General features: G+C 51.1%; 1 protein-coding gene across 2 annotated transcripts in view; it reads left to right on the forward strand.

The window, feature by feature from the left end:
• The window catches only part of ENOX1 (ecto-NOX disulfide-thiol exchanger 1), a 2146160-nt gene that overhangs the window by 1995890 nt on the left and 131956 nt on the right, over window positions 1–18314 (forward strand). For both annotated transcript variants that reach the window (XM_069205418.1, XM_069205419.1), the window contains one exon: window positions 3773–3880. In XM_069205418.1, coding sequence (XP_069061519.1) covers window positions 3773–3880 — 108 coding nt within the window. The remainder of the gene's footprint in view (window positions 1–3772; window positions 3881–18314) is intronic.

Genomic DNA, 18314 nt, shown 5'->3' on the forward strand with positions numbered 1-18314 from the left:
TCTTTTTATTTCATTTTGTAATTTATTCATTAAAGTGGGCATTGCTCTACTGAATATTTTTGTTATACAGAACTAAAATGTCCCAGATCACAGTGGAAGCTGTGTTGGCATTGCTTTTCTCACCAAGGAGGCCACGGTTCACAAAGACAGTTCCAGGAGTGGCAAGGAGGAAGTGAGGGGTCGTAGCTGCAATCTTTAAATGATGTCCTTGGTATCAAGGGCTGAATATTTCCGAGTAGCAGGGTTGTAACTATACAGTCTAAAAAGTGGGTAGTGGGCAACCGAGGTGGTAAGGCTCGAGAGGTGCAGAGGGGAGAGGTGCAGCCAGTGGGACGCCCGCACCAGAAGTAGCAGTTGTTTTCCTCATTGGTGTAGTGTCCTGCTGGACATGTTCTAGTGTTTTGGCCAGCCTCTCTGCTGAGGGCTGGCCTCCCACATACACCCCACACCCACCCAACACAGGCGTCACCGGTCAGGTGACCCTGGCAATAAAAAGGGCCGGGCGCACGTGCCCAGGGCCAGTTCCACCCACACAGAAACGGTGTCTGTGTCGTCTTCTTTTAGTAGCATGGGGGCCTAGGGCCCCAACACTACATTGGCGACGAGGGAGACTGCCCCATGCGTGCACCGGCTGCTGCTGCATACAGAAAAGGGCATCAAGCTGCTAAAAAAAAAAAGGAGGTGTGTAAACACCACCAGCCTCGCCACGAGTGCCCACAGGACTGAAGCACGGTGCATCAGTGGACATTTGTCCAACCATCTGACTGTCAGAGTCCAGATTTCTTCCACACTGTGTTCGTGCCCGGCTGTGACTGGTTAAATCATGAACTTGTGCAGAAGGATCCGGGTGCTCCCAGCTGCACCTGCCCACGGCAATCCTGCGGCCTGCCTTCTCGAGGCCGAGAGACTGATGGTGGTGTATTTTGTTACTGTGTTTTTCCCTTGCAGGTTGGACTTTGTTTTTGTTCCTCAAAGTTTTGGAGGAATGTAGTGTCCTGCTGGACACGTTCTAGTGTTTTGGCCAGCCTCTCTGCTGAGGGCTGGCCTCCCACATACACCCCACACCCACCCAACACAGGCGTCACCGGTCAGGTGACCCTGGCAATAAAAAGGGCCGGGCGCACGTGCCCAGGGCCAGTTCCACCCACACAGAAACGGTGTCCGTGTCGTCTTCTTTTAGTAGCATGGGGGCCTAGGGCCCCAACACTACATTGGCGACGAGGGAGACTGCCCCATGCGTGCACCGGCTGCTGCTGCATACAGAAAAGGGCATGAAGCTGCTAAAAAAAAAAAGGAGGTGTGTAAACACCACCAGCCTCGCCACGAGTGCCCACAGGACTGAAGCACGGTGCATCAGTGGACATTTGTCCAACCATCTGACTGTCAGAGTCCAGATTTCTTCCACACTGTGTTCGTGCCCGGCTGTGACTGGTTAAATCATGAACTCGTGCAGAAGGATCCGGGTGCTCCCAGCTGCACCTGCCCACGGCAATCCTGCGGCCTGCCTTCTCGAGGCCGAGAGACTGATGGTGGTGTGTTTTGTTACTGTGTTTTTCCCTTGCAGGTTGGACTTTGTTTTTGTTCCTCAAAGTTTTGGAGGAATGTAGTGTCCTGCTGGACACGTTCTAGTGTTTTGGCCAGCCTCTCTGCTGAGGGCTGGCCTCCCACATACACCCCACACCCACCCAACACAGGCGTCACCGGTCAGGTGACCCTGGCAATAAAAAGGGCCGGGCGCACGTGCCCAGGGCCAGTTCCACCCACACAGAAACGGTGTCCGTGTCGTCTTCTTTTAGTAGCATGGGGGCCTAGGGCCCCAACACTACAATTGGAAGAGTTGCAGAGGTAGGGCCAGTATGGTTGCCTGAGTCAGAGGTTGCCTTCCCCTATGGTGAGAGAGTTTGAAAGTGGCCTAGAGTCGGAAGTGCATAGCCAGAGATATGGTAAGGTATGCAGTGCTTAATTTGTGAATAAAAACGTGTCAGTGCCCAAAGCTCTCTTATGAATCACGCTGCTGCTGCAATTAAATGTGTGAATACAGACTACTGAGGCAGCGTAGTCCTAAAGCCAATTCCGGCGTCTTTAATCCATTCACAGTCACCCTCTGCCCTTCAGCTCACTCTTGCAGCTTTTTCCTTTCTCCCTTTGTGAACAGCAGTGGCTCCTCCACTAAGGTGGAGGAGCGTCGCACCTCTGATTTCAGCAGAAGGAGGAGGACAATTAAAATGCTAATAACGAAGCGTTATTAGCTAGGTTAGGGAGGGGCGGGGCTGGAGGGAGGAGTGTTTGGTGCAACATAAGTGTGCATGTGTGTTTGGCCAGCCGTGTCCGGCTGGTCAAACAGACATGCGCACTTTGCATTTCTTCACCTGGTTGTATTGAACAGCCAGGAGGAGAAAGTGCACAGCCTGCCACTCCCTCTGTGAGCACTGAAGCAGGGTGCTCACACCAATCACGGCACTGCTGTCATGCTGGTGACAGCAGGGTCGCGATTGGAGGGAAGTCTGGAAGCCTGTCTGCTTCCGGGAAGAGGACGGAGGAGACAAACCCGTCTCCATAGGATAGGGGTAAGTGGGTTTTTTCTTTATTTTTTCTCATTCCTCCTTCCACCCCGCCACCCCTGTTCAGAGGTAGCCACCACTGTTTGTGAAGCCTTTTCGTTTTTCTCTTCCTCTGTCTTTCCCATATGTGTCTTCTGCTCGTAGTAAATGCCTGATGCTGAAAAATATGTGCCAGCCCTAAAAAATAAGTGCTGGCGGCCCCCCTCCACCCAAAAAAACCGCCGGCTCAAAAGAGAGGTGCAGGCAGTATGAAGTCGCAAGGCTGAGACTATTTGATCTTAATGATGCAGGACTAGAGAGGAGAATTCAGTTCGAGACGTAGAAGAGACTGTCTGCCCTGAGAAGAGACTGTCTGTCCTGAGTGCAAGGGATAAGAGGTGGAAGTTGCGTGACATATGGAGGAAGGGCCTTTCTAGATGTAGTAGGTGAGAACGTTTCTGGAGAAGCAGAAAGGCAACAGAGCTCTGTAGGCCTTGTTTATGTTCTGTAGTTTCCATTCCTCTGACAGCTCAAATAGAGGGCTTTTCAGGAGCAAAGTATGGGATGTCCTTAGATTCGACGGGTATGTGATGTCACTTCCGCTAAACTTGGCGATTTGTTGAATCTGAGTCCATGATCTGACATAGGATACATTGACAGAAACGCTAAACAACTACCATATTGGTTTTATTGAATGCCGTCCGGATTTCTCTTTTATTCAGGAAATTTAAACCATTTGTCTGTATTTGCAAGAAGAGTTTCAGACTTCTTGGCTGAACTCTGGGAAACACAGCGGCTTCTTGCCAGGGACTAATTATAAGAAACTGACTTTTTTTTACTCAACTATACTGGCCTTTGGCCAAAAACAAAATTATATGAAAGGGCTATGCTCGAGTGGGTTATGCTGTTTTGTCTGAGTTGGGCTTAATCCAAAATAGAACTCAAGAAGTTGTTAAACAGTCATCCCATCTGCAAAACATGTACCAGGAAATATTGTTTTAATGTAACAAGCGACATAAACTACCCCGGCTGTACGTTACTGCAGCTGCTGAACAAACAGTAATAGAAGAGGTATCACACTCTGCTTCATTGTTTTGTTTGGCTGAGGCACAGTCGCCTGAACAGCAGCAGTCGGAACTGACATATCTTGAAGCATTGCATCTTGTTGGAGAGTTAAGTCATTTCCACACTGAGCCATGAAACCAATCAATTATGTTGTATCATTTGCACAGCAACTGCTGACTGTACAAGAAGAACTGGGTCGGAAAAACATGGAGCTTAGAAAAGCAAAGGAAGAGCAAACAAAGACACAAGCCTTACTGAAAGTCCTACGTGCACAGGTAAAGGATCTTACAATAATAATATTAATGGGTGAAATCAATAAACTAATTGATGTGTAACGTGCCTACTGTGAGGTTAATTACTCCTGGGTAAAATCAAGGTATTTTTTCTTATAAGGTATGATGTACCTCATCTATGTAGAAAGTGACTCTCTGACTGTACTCCTCTGCCTCCCCATCCTGATCTTGTAAAGTCTAGTTTTAGGAGCAGTCTAGGCTTCCAATGAACAATGCTTTAGTTGTTTCTGGTTACATCCTTCTAGGATATTAAGAAAAAAATTGACAACTCAGGCAAAAATGCACATAATGGCATATTGCACTCCTCATGAAGCGGATATGTATTAATAAATTTGGTAACTACAGTTTCTCTAAACATGCATGTCCTTTTACAGGATGTTGAATTTATTTCTCTGCTCCAATTGGACATCATCAATAGATATCAGGTACAAGAGTTGTGGTAAGCTTTCTCCTGGGTTATGCCGTCTAGCTGGTTTATTCAGTGTTAATTGTAGTTTGTAAATTTCCCCTTCGGTAGAGCCTCAAGTAACTAATGAGATTCAGTTGAGACTTGACTGGTTTTTTGGTCACTTCTAGAAATAGCCTGATTGCAAGTGGGCTACAAATTGGCTTTTTCAACCTTTACCCCTCCAAAGTTACTGATACTGCAGTTACTACCCCTTATTATGCATAAACCAGGGCAAAATGCCGAAAAATTAAACAAATGATATGTTATTACTGAAATGCCATTTCCTGACCCTCATGTCCAAAATAAATTCAAGGAAGCACTTTGCCCCAAAATACTATGAAGTTAGGCTTGCGGACATTTTGATGAAAGTGTGACAATCCAGACTCCGACTTGCTCTTGACTGTCTGTTTCCTTACCAATCAAACACATTTTTGAAAATTTTCCTCCTCACATGTCCTATTTATTCACCTTTTTCACTTGCTGTTAACTACCCTGACCCTTTATTTTAAATTTTTATATTTTCCTGCCTGTTTAATTTCGTTTTTTTGCTGTCCTTTCAGACGTTAATTGCAGGTGGTTGGCTTCGCACGAGGGTTGGGCACAGGTCCAGCAGCCAACTGAATGCCAATCACAACAGACGGCCAAGTGCAGTAGGGGTTTTGCTGTAACAGTGGTATTGGGCACAGGGCTGGCTACAGGCCTGACCCTGAAGCAAACCCCACACTCTGCAATGCCGAAGGTCGCGTTCAGTAGGGGTGGCACCTGTGAGGGATTGGGTGCAGGACCTGGGCGCAGACCAGGCTGTGAGGCCAACTCCACACTGCCCACCGCCAAAGGCGGTATTCAGTAGGGGTTAGCCACCCACAGGTGTACAGAATTTCACAAAAAAACAAAGGTTAAAGTGAGTTAGTTAGGTAAGGTATGAAAATTATATCTTATGTTGAAAACCCTCCTAGAAATTCACTGAAAAAAGGTTAAAGTGACATCATAGTTAGATGTTGAAATATTAAGAAAACTAATCCTAACACAAAAAAAACTGACATTCACCAGTCATTGTTTACTGAACTAACAATAACTTGTGTTCCACTATGTATTGCTTATGACCTCACATATTACATCACTCATGACATGCTAAATGACATCATTGATGACATCTCAAATGAGTTGAGGAAGGTGTAGCAATAAAATAGTGTGTTTTGTGTGGAGGTCTGAAGTGGATGGCTTAGTTTTTACATTTTTGTTAAATAAATATTCTTATTTGATGGTAAATTGTCTCCTCTTTCACATTTCATCGGTTTGCTTTATTATTTTTTAATCAGGCGTATCCGGTGTAAACCAAGGAAGGCCCATGTACCTACTAACTGAGGCCAAACCTACGCATCATAAAGATTCATTTCTTTTCTTCAGCAGACACTTCTGGTTTCCTGCTAATGTACTACATTTTTTAATCCACAACGTACAGTTCATCTTCATATTCAGAGACTCTGATGTAAAGCCAATTATAGATCAGTTGTATCCGGTGTAAACCAAGGAAGGTCCACGTACCTACTAACAGAGGCCAAACATACGCATCATAAAGATTCTTTTTTTTTTTTTCTTTTCTTTTCCTTTCTTTTCTTTTCTTCAGCAGATACTTCTGTTTTGCTGCTAATGTATTACATTTTTTAATCAACAACGTACAGTTAATCTTCATATTCAGGGACTCTGATGTGAAGCCAATTACAGATCTGCAGATTCTTTCAAAATGTTGACAGCTCTGTTTGCTTTCTCCATTGAGAGCACTGAACTGTTTCTTGCTGATCAATGCCTCAAAAAACTTCAGAACTGATCCACGTGTATGTAGTGAGATGAAAGAACTGCACAGAACACTCCTTCATAGCATCAGCAACCAATTCCAACATTTGACAGTGCAGCTTTTCCACAGTGACAGTTGAAAATAGGTCCAGTGTGGAATCTTTCATTTTGTTGACACGGGCCTCCCCAAATTCCAGAAACCCCTATCCTTCCACCAAAGAAAAGAGATCAGTTGCTAACATCTTGGCCAGTATCCCATTGTACAAATGAGCAAGCTGATGTTTCAGTGGGACAGTGAAGACAGACTTGATAGTGAGGTGTTGTGTTTGTTTGTTTTCTTGTGACAATCCCATCTTGAGCACCCTCTGTGGCTGCTAAGACACTTGGGGGAACTGTGGAATTGATCTTTTGTGTGCACCAATCCAGAATTGTTGCTGGGCAGGCACTACAAGTGATCATCACTTCTCATGAGGGTGATATCTCCTTGAACATCAGCAACTCCTATCTGTACAGTTTTATCTTTGTCAGTAAAACCTACCCTTTTAGGTGCTTTTCCACAAGATTGTATGTTGGTCTTTCATGTGGACTAGTTGGTTCCAAGTACCATAATGTCCACTTGGCTTCCCACGTCAAACTGGTCTGTGATAATCTGTACACTCTGCAATTAGGTCCTCATTTGGTTTAAGTGTACAAAGTGCCAAACCATGATGGGGAGCTTTATTATGAAGAGTTTAAGTCAGGTGTTGTGATGGATCTAGGCTGTATTTGTATACTTTCACTACAGTAGGGGGTGCTGGTGTTAGTGTTTTTGAGAATATGGAAGAAGGTGGTGGTACAAGTGCAGATTGGATAGAAGTGAACTGCACTTCTTCAGGGTTACTCTTAACGTGGACAATCATTGGTTAAGTTTCCTCATTTCCAGCTAGGCCTTTTATAATTATTTTCCCTGTCTTCCAGGGGGAGACTCCATGTCACATTCCTCTGAATGGGGCTTGTATACAACAAGAACATTATCTTTCTGTTTCTCAGAGAAGATGATGTGTCCAATGTAACACCAATCACAGAATCTAGCTCTGCAGATCTCTACTTGCTGCTCTCTTCCTGCCTCAGGAAGATTATGTGTAGTTGCTGTTGACTTTCATAGGAAGACTTGGACTGCTGGCATAATGGCATTTCATACTCACTAGTTTCAACAATGACTGCCATCATTGCAATACTGAGAGACATCTGCTTTGGTTTTGGTGGTTGTTGTGTTGTTGATCCGGGGTAAACCAACATTTTCCTGCTCAGAAGAGGGTGAAACAGATACATGACATTACGCACCTGGGCCAAGAATAGATAATGGCTTGATGCCAGAGGAGGCAACACACTTCTTCTTATCACTACAAATTTGTTTTGTAGGAGCCGATTTCTTAAGTGCCATCTTCATCACTTCTTGTTAGTCAACATAGGCAGTAGCACTCGGCAAAGAGGTCTCCTGATTCCAGTGTCCACTAATTCATGGACTTCTCTCTGTCTCAATTTCAGTCTTGCCCACCAGAAGGCAATGAAAAATAAGAAGGAAGACAGTCACTTGTATTCATTCTAGTCAAGCCATCATCATAACAGTAATATACCCATGTGCAAACTAAGGGGGTCATTCTGACCTCGGCGGTAAAAGCCGCTTACCGCCGGTCAGAAGGCCGCCACAATACTGCCGCGGCCGTGGTCAGCCGCCACGGACATTCTGACCCACAACTGCAAAACCTCCAAAAATCCGCCCTCCACTGCAGTCCGCCACATCAGCGGCCAGCGGTAAACTGGAGAAGACCAAACCTCCACCGCCACGCCAACAGAAATACGCCCATCCCATTATGACCCGCAAATCCACGCGGCGGTCATTCAACCGCGGTATTCCATTGGCGGTACACACCGCTGCGGTCAAAATACACACACCTTTACAAACCCCTACCACATTGGACAATTTGAAAGGCACACACCTGAAACACATACACACACCACTCCCACACATCCAATACCATATAAAACACACACCCACATCACCCACAAACCCCTACCAACAAAAACCAGAGACGAAGGAGAGAGAGACACATCAGAGAATAGAGAGCCAGACACACAGAGGCACACAACAACATCACACACACGACATAGAAGCACAAAGCACCACACACCAACACACACATCATCACATACACCACCCCACACCTCATACACACCACCCCATGGCACCACAAAGGCACCCACGCTTTTCGGACCAAGAACTCCGGGTCATGGTGGAGGAGATCATAAGAGTGGAACCCCAGCTCTTCGGCTCACAGGTCCAGCACACCACCATAGCAAGGAAGGCGGAGCTGTGGCATTGGATCGTGGACAGGGTCAACGCGGTGGGACAGCATCCCAGAAATCGAGAGGACATCCGCAAACGATGGAACGACCTACGGGGGAAGGTGCGCTCGATGGTCTCGCGACACAACATCGCAGTGCAGAAGACTGGCGGGGGACCCCCACCCACTCCACCCGAATTCACAACATGGGAGCAAGAAGTACTAAACATCCTGCATCCTGATGGCCTCGCTGGAGGACACAGAGGAATGGACTCTGGTAAGTACAAGGCCAACCACTTCACCCCCCCCCCCCCAGCATGCTAACCCCCACCCTCACCCCCAACCCCCCAGCACACATCCTCCCTGAGAATGTCTCCCCAGCACAACCCACCCAACACCAACCCCTGCATGCCATCCCCAAACTATGGACACCCATCACCTAAGCATGACCACTGCACATACCCATTCCCCCCCCCCACAAAACACCCTCACAACACCTCCCCCAAGGGAATGCCAGCACTGGGGGACAAGGGCACCCATAAAACGCAAGCTAATGCACACACAGAAACAATAACCATACCCTCTTACCCCATGCAGGACCCGAACGACAACACACCGGTCAGGAGGGACCAGAAATGTCCATGCCACCCCCGGAACAGGCCCCTAGTGATGACAGCAGCTCTGTCGACCTGGAACCTGACGACCAGCCCGGACCATCGGGGACCTCTGGGCAGTCGGTTCCCCTCACCCAGACACAGGCCACTGCAGACCCAACCCCCTCTGGGAACAACAGCACAGCTCCCACCCAGCGGGCCCATGCCTCTGTCTCTAGGACAGGTCAAGCAGCGGTGTGTCTACCACTACAGGGCCCCCAGTGTAACCCACCAAACCAACAACAACAGGGACCTGGGGGCAGTGGGAGTGGGCACACCGTCCAGGGGACAGAGGCCCAGGGAAACAGGGCAACTCGGAGGGCTGCTGTGCGACGGGGGGGGGGAGGAGAGGCCCAGGGAACCCACTCTCCAAGAGGCCCTCACCACCATCATGGCAGCCTACCACCACTCACAAGAGACGATGGCGACGGTACTGGCCAGGTTCCAGGAGATCCAGGCACAGCAGGAGCAATGCTACATGGGGTTCAGAGACCAACTCACCAACATCTCAACCGCTATGGGGAGCATAGTCCAGGCCCTGAACCGTATAGAGGACACGTTTCGGGACCATGTGGCATCACACAGGGCCCCTGTCACTAGCCAGGAACAGGAACAGCCTACCACCTCTGCCGGCGCTAGTGGACAGGAGGCCCCACCACAACGACAGCCCACCAGAACCCCACCTCCTGCTGAACAACAACCGCCCCGCAAAAGGAGCCTGAGATAAAAAAAACCGACAGAGTAGGATGTCAAGTCCCCCGCCAGCATCACATACCCCCTGAAGTCCTCCCACTGTTCCACATTGCCACCCTGTCAAACCTTGAACTGCCCCTGCTCCATCCTGCCACAGGCATATGGACAATGCACCTGTGAGACTGAGAACTGGACTCCGCCATGGACATTACTCCACCCCCACCCATCACTGTTTCACTATCATGTACCAATATCTATGCACTAATAATAAATCACACATTGCACTGAAATCAATCAGGACTCAGCCTGTCTTATTTACAAATGTATGACACATTACATATCAATTACGTATTATTAACATTGTGAATTACACATACCGAGGTAACTTAGCATTAGTCCATGGGCCAACCAAGCCGAGGTCACGCAGTGGCTCATACAGCACAGAAAAGGGAAGGGAAAATCAAACATCATGTTTATAGTTCTGGGGGGAAATCGACAAAGTTGAGATGCAGGAGGCTTTCAGGAAATGTAAAATGGCATGGGTGATTATTACCTGTGTGCTACTGGAAATACTGTTCTATTACTCTGTCCCTGTTGTCTGTGTCGTCCTCTGAGTCTTCCTCCTCTTCACTCTCCGCAGGCTCCACAGCTGCTTCAACACCACCATCGGCACCAACCTCCTGCAGGAAAGGAACCTGACGTCGCAATGCCAGATTGTGAAGCATACAGCAGGCCACGATGATGTGGCACACCTTCTTTGGTGAGTACATCAGGGATCCCCCTGTCATATGCAGGCACCTAAACCTGGCCTTCAGGAGGCCAAAGGTCCTTTCGATGATCCTCCTAGTTCGCGGGCCTCATTGTACCGTTCCTCTGCCCTGGTCCGGGGATTCCTCACTGGGGTCAGTAGCCAAGGCAGGTTGGGGTAACCAGAGTCACCTATTAGCCACACACGTTGTCTCTGTAGCTGCTCCATCACATAGGGGATGCTGCTATTTCGCATCACTTACGCGTCATGCACTGACCCTGGGAACTTGGCATTTACATGGGAGATGTACTGGTCAGCCAAACAGACCACCTGGACATTCATCGAATGGTAACTTTTTCTGTTTCTGTACACCTGCTCATCGTCTTTTGGGGGTACCAAAGCCACATGGGTCCCATCAATGGCACCAATGATGTTGGGGATATGACCAAGGGCATAGAAATCACCCTTCACTGTAGGCAAGTCACCCTCCTCTGGGAAAATGATGTAGCTCCGCATGAGTTTCATCAGGGCAGACAACACTCTGCTCAAAATCTTTGAAAACATAGGCTGAGACATTCCAGATGACATGGCCACTGTTGTCTGGAATGACCCAGTTGCCAAAAAATGGAGGACTGACAAAACCTGCACCAGAGGGGGAATCCCTGTCGGTTGGCGGATGTGGGACATCAGGGCTGGCTCCAGCTGGGCACACAGTTCATGGATAGTGGCACGGTCAAGTCTGTATCGAAGTATTATATGGCGTTCTTCCATTGTCGACAGGTCCACCAGCGGTCGGTACACGCGAGGATTCGTCCTTTTCCTCGCAAGTCCCAGCGGACGGTGCCTAGGAAGGACAACATGGAGCACAGAGTCAGGCAAACCACAGGTACGTACAGACAGCTTGCACAGTTAAAGAATGGCAATGGGTTGAAAGGCGTGTATGTGTGGCAATGCAAGGCCTAGGCCTGTGTGTCACAGTCAAAATTAAGCCATGTAGGCCCTTGAAATGGCGGCTGCCTGACCTGTGAAGTGGGACAATGGGATGTGAGGTCAATGCGCTGGCGGGGCACACCGTGGCGGTAGGCGGTCGAAAACCGCGGCGCAAAGCCGCATTGGTTAACATTGAACCCTATGGGTTTCAGGAGCCAATGACGATGTGTGCCGGCGGTCGCGGTACGCACCGCCGCGGTACGCACCGCCGCGGGCGTGACCGCCATTTCCTAGCTGATTGATCACTCGAGACCTGATCATCCACAGGAGAGGACCTATACTGCAAGTGCTGCTGTGACCTCGGTCTGGAAGTGACAATGGCTGCTGCGACTGGGGAAAGGGCCCCTGCCTTCACGTCTGAAGAGTTGGAGAAGCTCGTGGATGGGGTCCTCCCCCAGTATGCGCTACTCTACGGTCCTCCAGACCAACAAGTGAGTACACCGGGTGCACATGGAATGGGCTATGCCTGTGTGGATTGGGGTGGATGTAAGTTGGTGGGGTGGGGGGCGAATGAGGAGTGCAACGCCCGACAGATGAGAGCATGTGCCATATGGCAAAGTTGGTGGGGGGGGCCAATCACATCTAACATGCAGGTCATTGATGATTTCCTCCTTTCCACCCTGTACATGTCAAATAGGTCAGCGCCCATCAGAAGATCGAGATTTGGCGTGCGATCGCCAAGGAAGTCCGGAACTTGGGGGTCCACAACAGACGGGGCACCCACTGCCGCAAGAGGTGGGAGGACATCCGCCGCGGAACAAGGAAGACCGCAGAAACACTGCTGGGGATGGCCTCCCAACCTAGGAGGGGTGCCAGTCGCACCATGACCCCCCTGATGTCCCGGATCCTGGCGGTGGCCTACCCTGAATTGGATGGGCGCTTTAAGACATCACAGCAGACACAAGGGGGTGAGTATCAGCACATTCTCCTATCTTTCTGCGCAGTGGAGGCGTCTGGGTGGGGGAGGAGGGCTGTGGGTGACATTAGGCCAGGGCGCTTTCTGTAGTGTAGTCCTCTCACTTAGGCATGGCCCTGTGCCCCCGGCCCCCACCTCTGTAGGGTGACAAGTACAGCCATTGAAGGTCCAGCATCTCCCATGTGCGCATTTGACGTCTCTTGGCCTGTTGTCCTAGTCAGTAGTACTGAGTAGTGTACCCCGAATGCGCGGCTTAGTGCATTAGGCTCCTGTGTCTGTCCTCTCCGCCAACGGTGTTGACATTGCATGCACTCAACCTGGTCTTCTTTTTTCTCCCCCCACCCTTTCTCTTCATCTTCTTGTGCATGTGTGCATTAGCATCAGCGGAGGAGATTTGGCATCAGAGCACGAGGGAGCTGCAGGACACAAGGCCCCGGTGGGCCCAGGAACAGACACCGAGGGCACCAGTGATCCGGAGGGCGAGGGGAGCACCATGACGGGGACCGCTGGTGAGAGCAGCGACAGCGACACGTCCTCGGATGGGAGCTCCCTAGCGGTGGCGGCAACATCCGTGCCCCCCGCCACCCAGCGCACCAGCCCGCCCTCCCAGCAGCCCCTCAGCCTACGCTCCGTGCCCGCTCGCCCAGGAAGGCGCGCGTCTCCTTCGCCCCAGGCACCTCAGCCCCTGTTGCCCCTGCTGCCCTCAGTGCGGAGCTCATTGACCTGGTAAGGACGCTCATTGTTGGGCAGACGACCCTTTTGAATGCCATCCAGGGTGTGCAAAGGGAGGTGCAACAGAGCAATGCGTACCTGGAGGGCATTCATTCGGGTCAGGCTGCCCATCAACGAGCGTTCACTGCTCTGGCCTCAGCACTGACGGCAGCCATTGTCCCTGTTTCCAGCCTCCCTCTTCTTACTGCCTCCAGCCTTTCTCTGTCTCCTGTTCCTCAGCCTATCCCATCCACACCATCAGACCAGCCTGCACACACCTCAACACCCAAGAGCAGCTCATCCAGACACAACCACCACAGATCCCACAAACACTCACCCAAGCAACACCCAGATGCAGACATTCCAACAGTCACAACCACCTCTGTGTCCCCCTCCTCCTCGTCTCCCTCCTCCCTCCCTGTGACGTCTACACTCACACCTGCATGCACCCCAACATCAGCCAGTGCTTCCATCACCACCTCACCCTCCAGTACAGTCCACACTCGTGCAGTCACCACCCCCACTGCCATGTACACGTCCCCTGTGTCCTCTCCCACTGTGTCTGTCACCCCCTCGTCCAAGACACACAAACGCAGGCAGCCACCCACCCAACAGACATCCACCTCACGACAGCCTACAGCACCAGCACCTTCACCCAATGACAGCACACCTGACTCTCCTACAACCACATCCTCTTCCTCCACTCCCATCACCACTTCTCCTACCCTTTACCTTGGACCTAAAAAGCTTTTCCTGGCTAATCTTGACCTCTTTCCCTCCGATGAGCTCCCCCCTCCATCTGCAAAGAGTCCCAAGAGCACCGCAGCCACCACCAGCCCAGCTTCGCGTGTCACTGTTGTGCATGGGATCTGGAGTCCACCCTTTGCCAGCAGTGACACATCGATCAGCAGCAAGGACACGTCCAGCCCCCCCCCCCGGCAAGAGGACCCGCAAAAACAAGGGCCGCCGTGCGAGGACCAACAGGGCTGCCCCCAAGGAGCAATGTACGGCCACTTCACCAGCCACACCATCTAGGGGAGGCAAGGGCCCAAGAGCCCCATCAAAGGAGCGGAAGGGCAGCAGGAGCGCGGAGAAGGTGGACCCCACATGTCACATCCCAGCTGGGAAGGAGGACACTAAGGAGGCCAGGAGTCCGTCCCCGAACGGTCCAGAAACGTCACGGTCCGAGGGCGACTGAGCAGGGAGTCCAGGCCAGGTCTGGCTCCCTTGACCTGCTGGATGAGCACCGCTGAACAGGGCCCGCCGTGGAGAGGAGCACCGCTGAACAGGGCCCGCCGTGGAGAAGAGCACCGCTGAACAGGGCCCGCGGTGCAGAAGAGCACCGCTGAACAGGGCCCGCCGTGGAGAAGAGCACCGCTGAACAGGGCCCGCCGTGAAGATAGGCACCGCTGAACAGGGCCCGCCGTGGAGAGGAGCACCGCTGACCAGGGCCCGCCGTGGAGAGGAGCACCGCTGAACAGGGCCCGCCGTGGAGAAGAGCACCGCTGAACAGGGCCCACGGTGCAGAAGAGCACCGCTGAACAGGGCCCGCCGTGGAGAAGAGCACCGCTGAACAGGGCCCGCCGTGGAGAGGAGCACCGCTGAAGAGGGCCCCGCCATCTCAAGCACCGCTCCGCTGGGCCCTTCTTCTCAAGCACCGCTCCGCTGGGCCCCGCCGTCTCAAGCACCGCTCCGCTGGGCCCTTCTTCTCAAGCACCGCTCCGCTGGGCCCTTCATCTCAAGCACCGCTCCGCTGGGCCCTTCATCTCAAGCACCACTCCGCTGGGCCCTTCATCTCAAGCACCGCTCCGCTGGGCCCTTCTTCTCAAGCACCGCTCCGCTGGGCCCCGCCGTCTCAAGCACCGCTCCGCTGGGCCCCGCCGTCTCAAGCACCGCTCCGCTGGGCCCTTCATCTCAAGCACCGCTCCGCTGGGCCCTTCATCTCAAGCACCGCTCCGCTGGGCCCTTCTTCTCAAGCACCGCTCCGCTGGGCCCTTCATCTCAAGCACCGCTCCGCTGGGCCCCGCCGTCTCAAGCACCGCTCCGCTGGGCCCTTCTTCTCAAGCACCGCTCCGCTGGGCCCTTCTTCTCAAGCACCACTCCGCTGGGCCCTTCATCTCAAGCACCGCTCCGCTGGGCCCCACCGTCTCAAGCACCGCTCCGCTGGGCCCTTCTTCTCAAGCACCGCTCCGCTGGGCCCTTCATCTCAAGCACCGCTCCGCTGGGCACCGCCGTCTCAATCACTGTTTATGGTTCACTGTGCCCACCATGCCTCCTCCTTGACCAGTGGAGACTGTCATCCACCTGATTGACTGTGGCTTTGCACTCCCCAGGATGGTACAGTGGGCAGCCCACCCACTGTAGAGACATTGAGAGACTGTGGCTTTGCACTCCCCAGGATGGTACAGTGGGCAGCCCACCCACTGTAGAGACATTGAGAGACTGTGGCTTTGCACTCCCCAGGATGGTACAGTGGGCATGGTGGCTCCTCGTGGATCTGGCGTCGTGGACTCATGTGGCTGTGGTGCCCCCCCCCTTCCCTTCCCCCTGAGGTGCCTGTAGTTTTTACATCTGATGCCCCTGCAGTGTTCTCTCCAAAGGACTCAGGTCTCCTGTGTGGGCTTTGCCCTTGTTTCTCAAAACTTTGCCCCACAGACATGATGAATTCGTAGGATGTGCAGGACTTGTTACTTCAGTTATACACTGATGTGTATGTCATTTGTTTTCTTGTGAATATCTTTCATGGTTGTACGATAATTTTCAGGAGCTTTTTGGTACATAAATATTTATTCCAATTTTGATTATGTCCTAGCATTTTTCAGGGGTGTTTGGGTGGTGTCACTGTGACTTGTTGCTCTGCATTGGTGTGTACATAGTTGGGGGGGGTGGGGGTCGCATATGTGTGTGCCCGTAAACTTTCGTCCTCCCCCCTCCCGTGTGTCGTAGGTGCAGTACTCACCGTTGTCGTCTGCGCCGGACTTCGTACTCGTGGTAGATGAGAAGGTAGACGAGAGCAGGTAGGATGTTTAATTCGGGTTCCATGCTGTCCTCCTTCCTCCTGGAGTGCGTAGTGGTGTGCGTTTTCCCGTTCGTAGTCTGTTTCCGCCGTGTTTTTATCGGCGGTGCTCCCGCCCCGGAAAAGGTGGCGGATTGGTGAGTTGTGATAGTGTGGGCGGTACATTGTCTGCCGCCTGGCTGTTGGCGGTGACCGCCGCACTGTTTGTTTGTACCGCCATGGCGGGCGGAGTGTTAAAGTGGCTGTCTGTGTTGGCGGTTCCCGCCAGGGTCAGAATTCCATATTTTTTACCGCCAGCCTGTTGGCGGGTTGGCCGCCGCTTTAACACCGACCGCCAGGGTTAGAATCACCCCCTAAGTGTTTAGTTAGGCTGCTACCCAAACAAAAATCATTGAAAAGATAGTTCATCAATACATGGTGTCCCTCCAGAGCCCTTGGGACCCCTATGGCCTGAGGAGACTGTGAAAAACTAATTATATTTAAAAAAAATAATAGCCATAGTCCAGAAGGCTCAAACCATGTTGCTGAACATGTGGGAAAAAAATTCCAAAACAAGGAAGCTGGGAAGAGCGGATGTGTCTGTTGGATACGCAGAAGGTGATGCAGTGGTTAAGGTATGCCGGTCCTATGTTGTGTAGTGCCTGGTAGGTGTGGATTAGGCGTTTGTATGTGATGTGAATGTTGACTGGGAGCCAGTGTAGGTCTCTGAGGTGGGAGGAGATGTGGCTGTGTCCGGGGATGTCCAGGATGAGTCTGGCTGCTGCATTCTGGATTATTTGTAGTCTTGATTGTAGTTTTTTGGTGATGCCGGCATAGAGTGCATTGTCATAGTGCAGTTTTCTAGAGATAAGTGTGTGGGTGACTGTCTTTCAAAGGAGTCGGAGGATGCGGAAGCATGATGATGAAAGAGCATTGAGTTGGCGTGTCATGGATAGAGAGGAGTCCAGGATGATGCCCAGGTTGTGTGTGTGGTCTGTGGTTGCGGGGGTATTTCCCAGTGTGGTGGGCCACCAGTAGCCATTCCAGGCAGAAGGGTTGGAGCCAATTATGAGGATCTCTTTCTTGTTCGAGGTGAGTTTGAGGCAGCTGGCTTCTATACAGGCAGCGAGGTGGGACTCCCAAACCATCAGTGCCCTGCCACTGGTCTGGCTGACTCAGCTGCCGAAAGGATCCTGTAAGCGGCCCTTTAGGAAGGTTAGCAGAGAGCACACCTAACATACCCCCTAACAGCAAATATGAAGAGACGGTATCCTGTCACTATGAAGTATATGCTGTGCAGATGGTGATAAAGAAAAATAGAGGAATGAAGGCCTATTTTTGTACCACAGACCCAACATCCAGAGAAGCTGAGAGTGGTAAATCTGCAGAACCTGAAAATTAAATTGGACTGACATTGGTGAATGAACCCTACTGCGCTCATTTATCAACATATGGGTGCGATTGAGGCATCAGTACCTGGAGTGGAACAAATGTTGGAGGGTCTACTTGCCAGGTGATAAGCAACAGAGAGAGATAAAAGGTGATCTTCAAAAAGTAGAGATTGAAGTGTCCGAGATGGCTAACAGAATGTAGGGACTGAAGACATTTAGGAACAAAGCTATGGAAGTCCTGGTAAAACTAGAAGTCAGATTAGAAATGCTGAACATTGTGAAAAGGGGCATCCATCTGCATGTGCTGGATGTCCCGAGTGGAATCCCACAGATGATCTTAGCGGGGTATGGTCCCTAGTGGCAGAGGTGATGAAAAGCCAAATTTGGTGGTGAATGCTTACTGACTGTTCCTTGTTATGAAGAGGACTGGAGAAGATATCAGGGAGACAGTAATCATAGATGCTAACTTTGCAGAATGCAGAAAAAGAGGCCGCCGGGAATCAGAGACTTGCATGCCCCGACTGAGGGTTGAGTGTAGAGGGAAACAATACTGGTTATTGCAGGTAGATTCAGCAAGAGCATTCACTGTGGGCCTGAACCACAATTCAAAGTAACTTTCTATAGGACAGACAGAGTGACCTCCTTTCAGGCAACTGGAGGCCTTGGTATTTGATGGTCCTCACTTAAGAGAGCACTGGGTTGCCTCTCTGAGGATTGAATAGGGCAGACATTCATGGGATGTTTTCTTGGAAT

The sequence above is a fragment of the Pleurodeles waltl genome, chromosome 8 (assembly GCF_031143425.1).
Source record: "Pleurodeles waltl isolate 20211129_DDA chromosome 8, aPleWal1.hap1.20221129, whole genome shotgun sequence".
NCBI lineage: Eukaryota > Metazoa > Chordata > Amphibia > Caudata > Salamandridae > Pleurodeles > Pleurodeles waltl.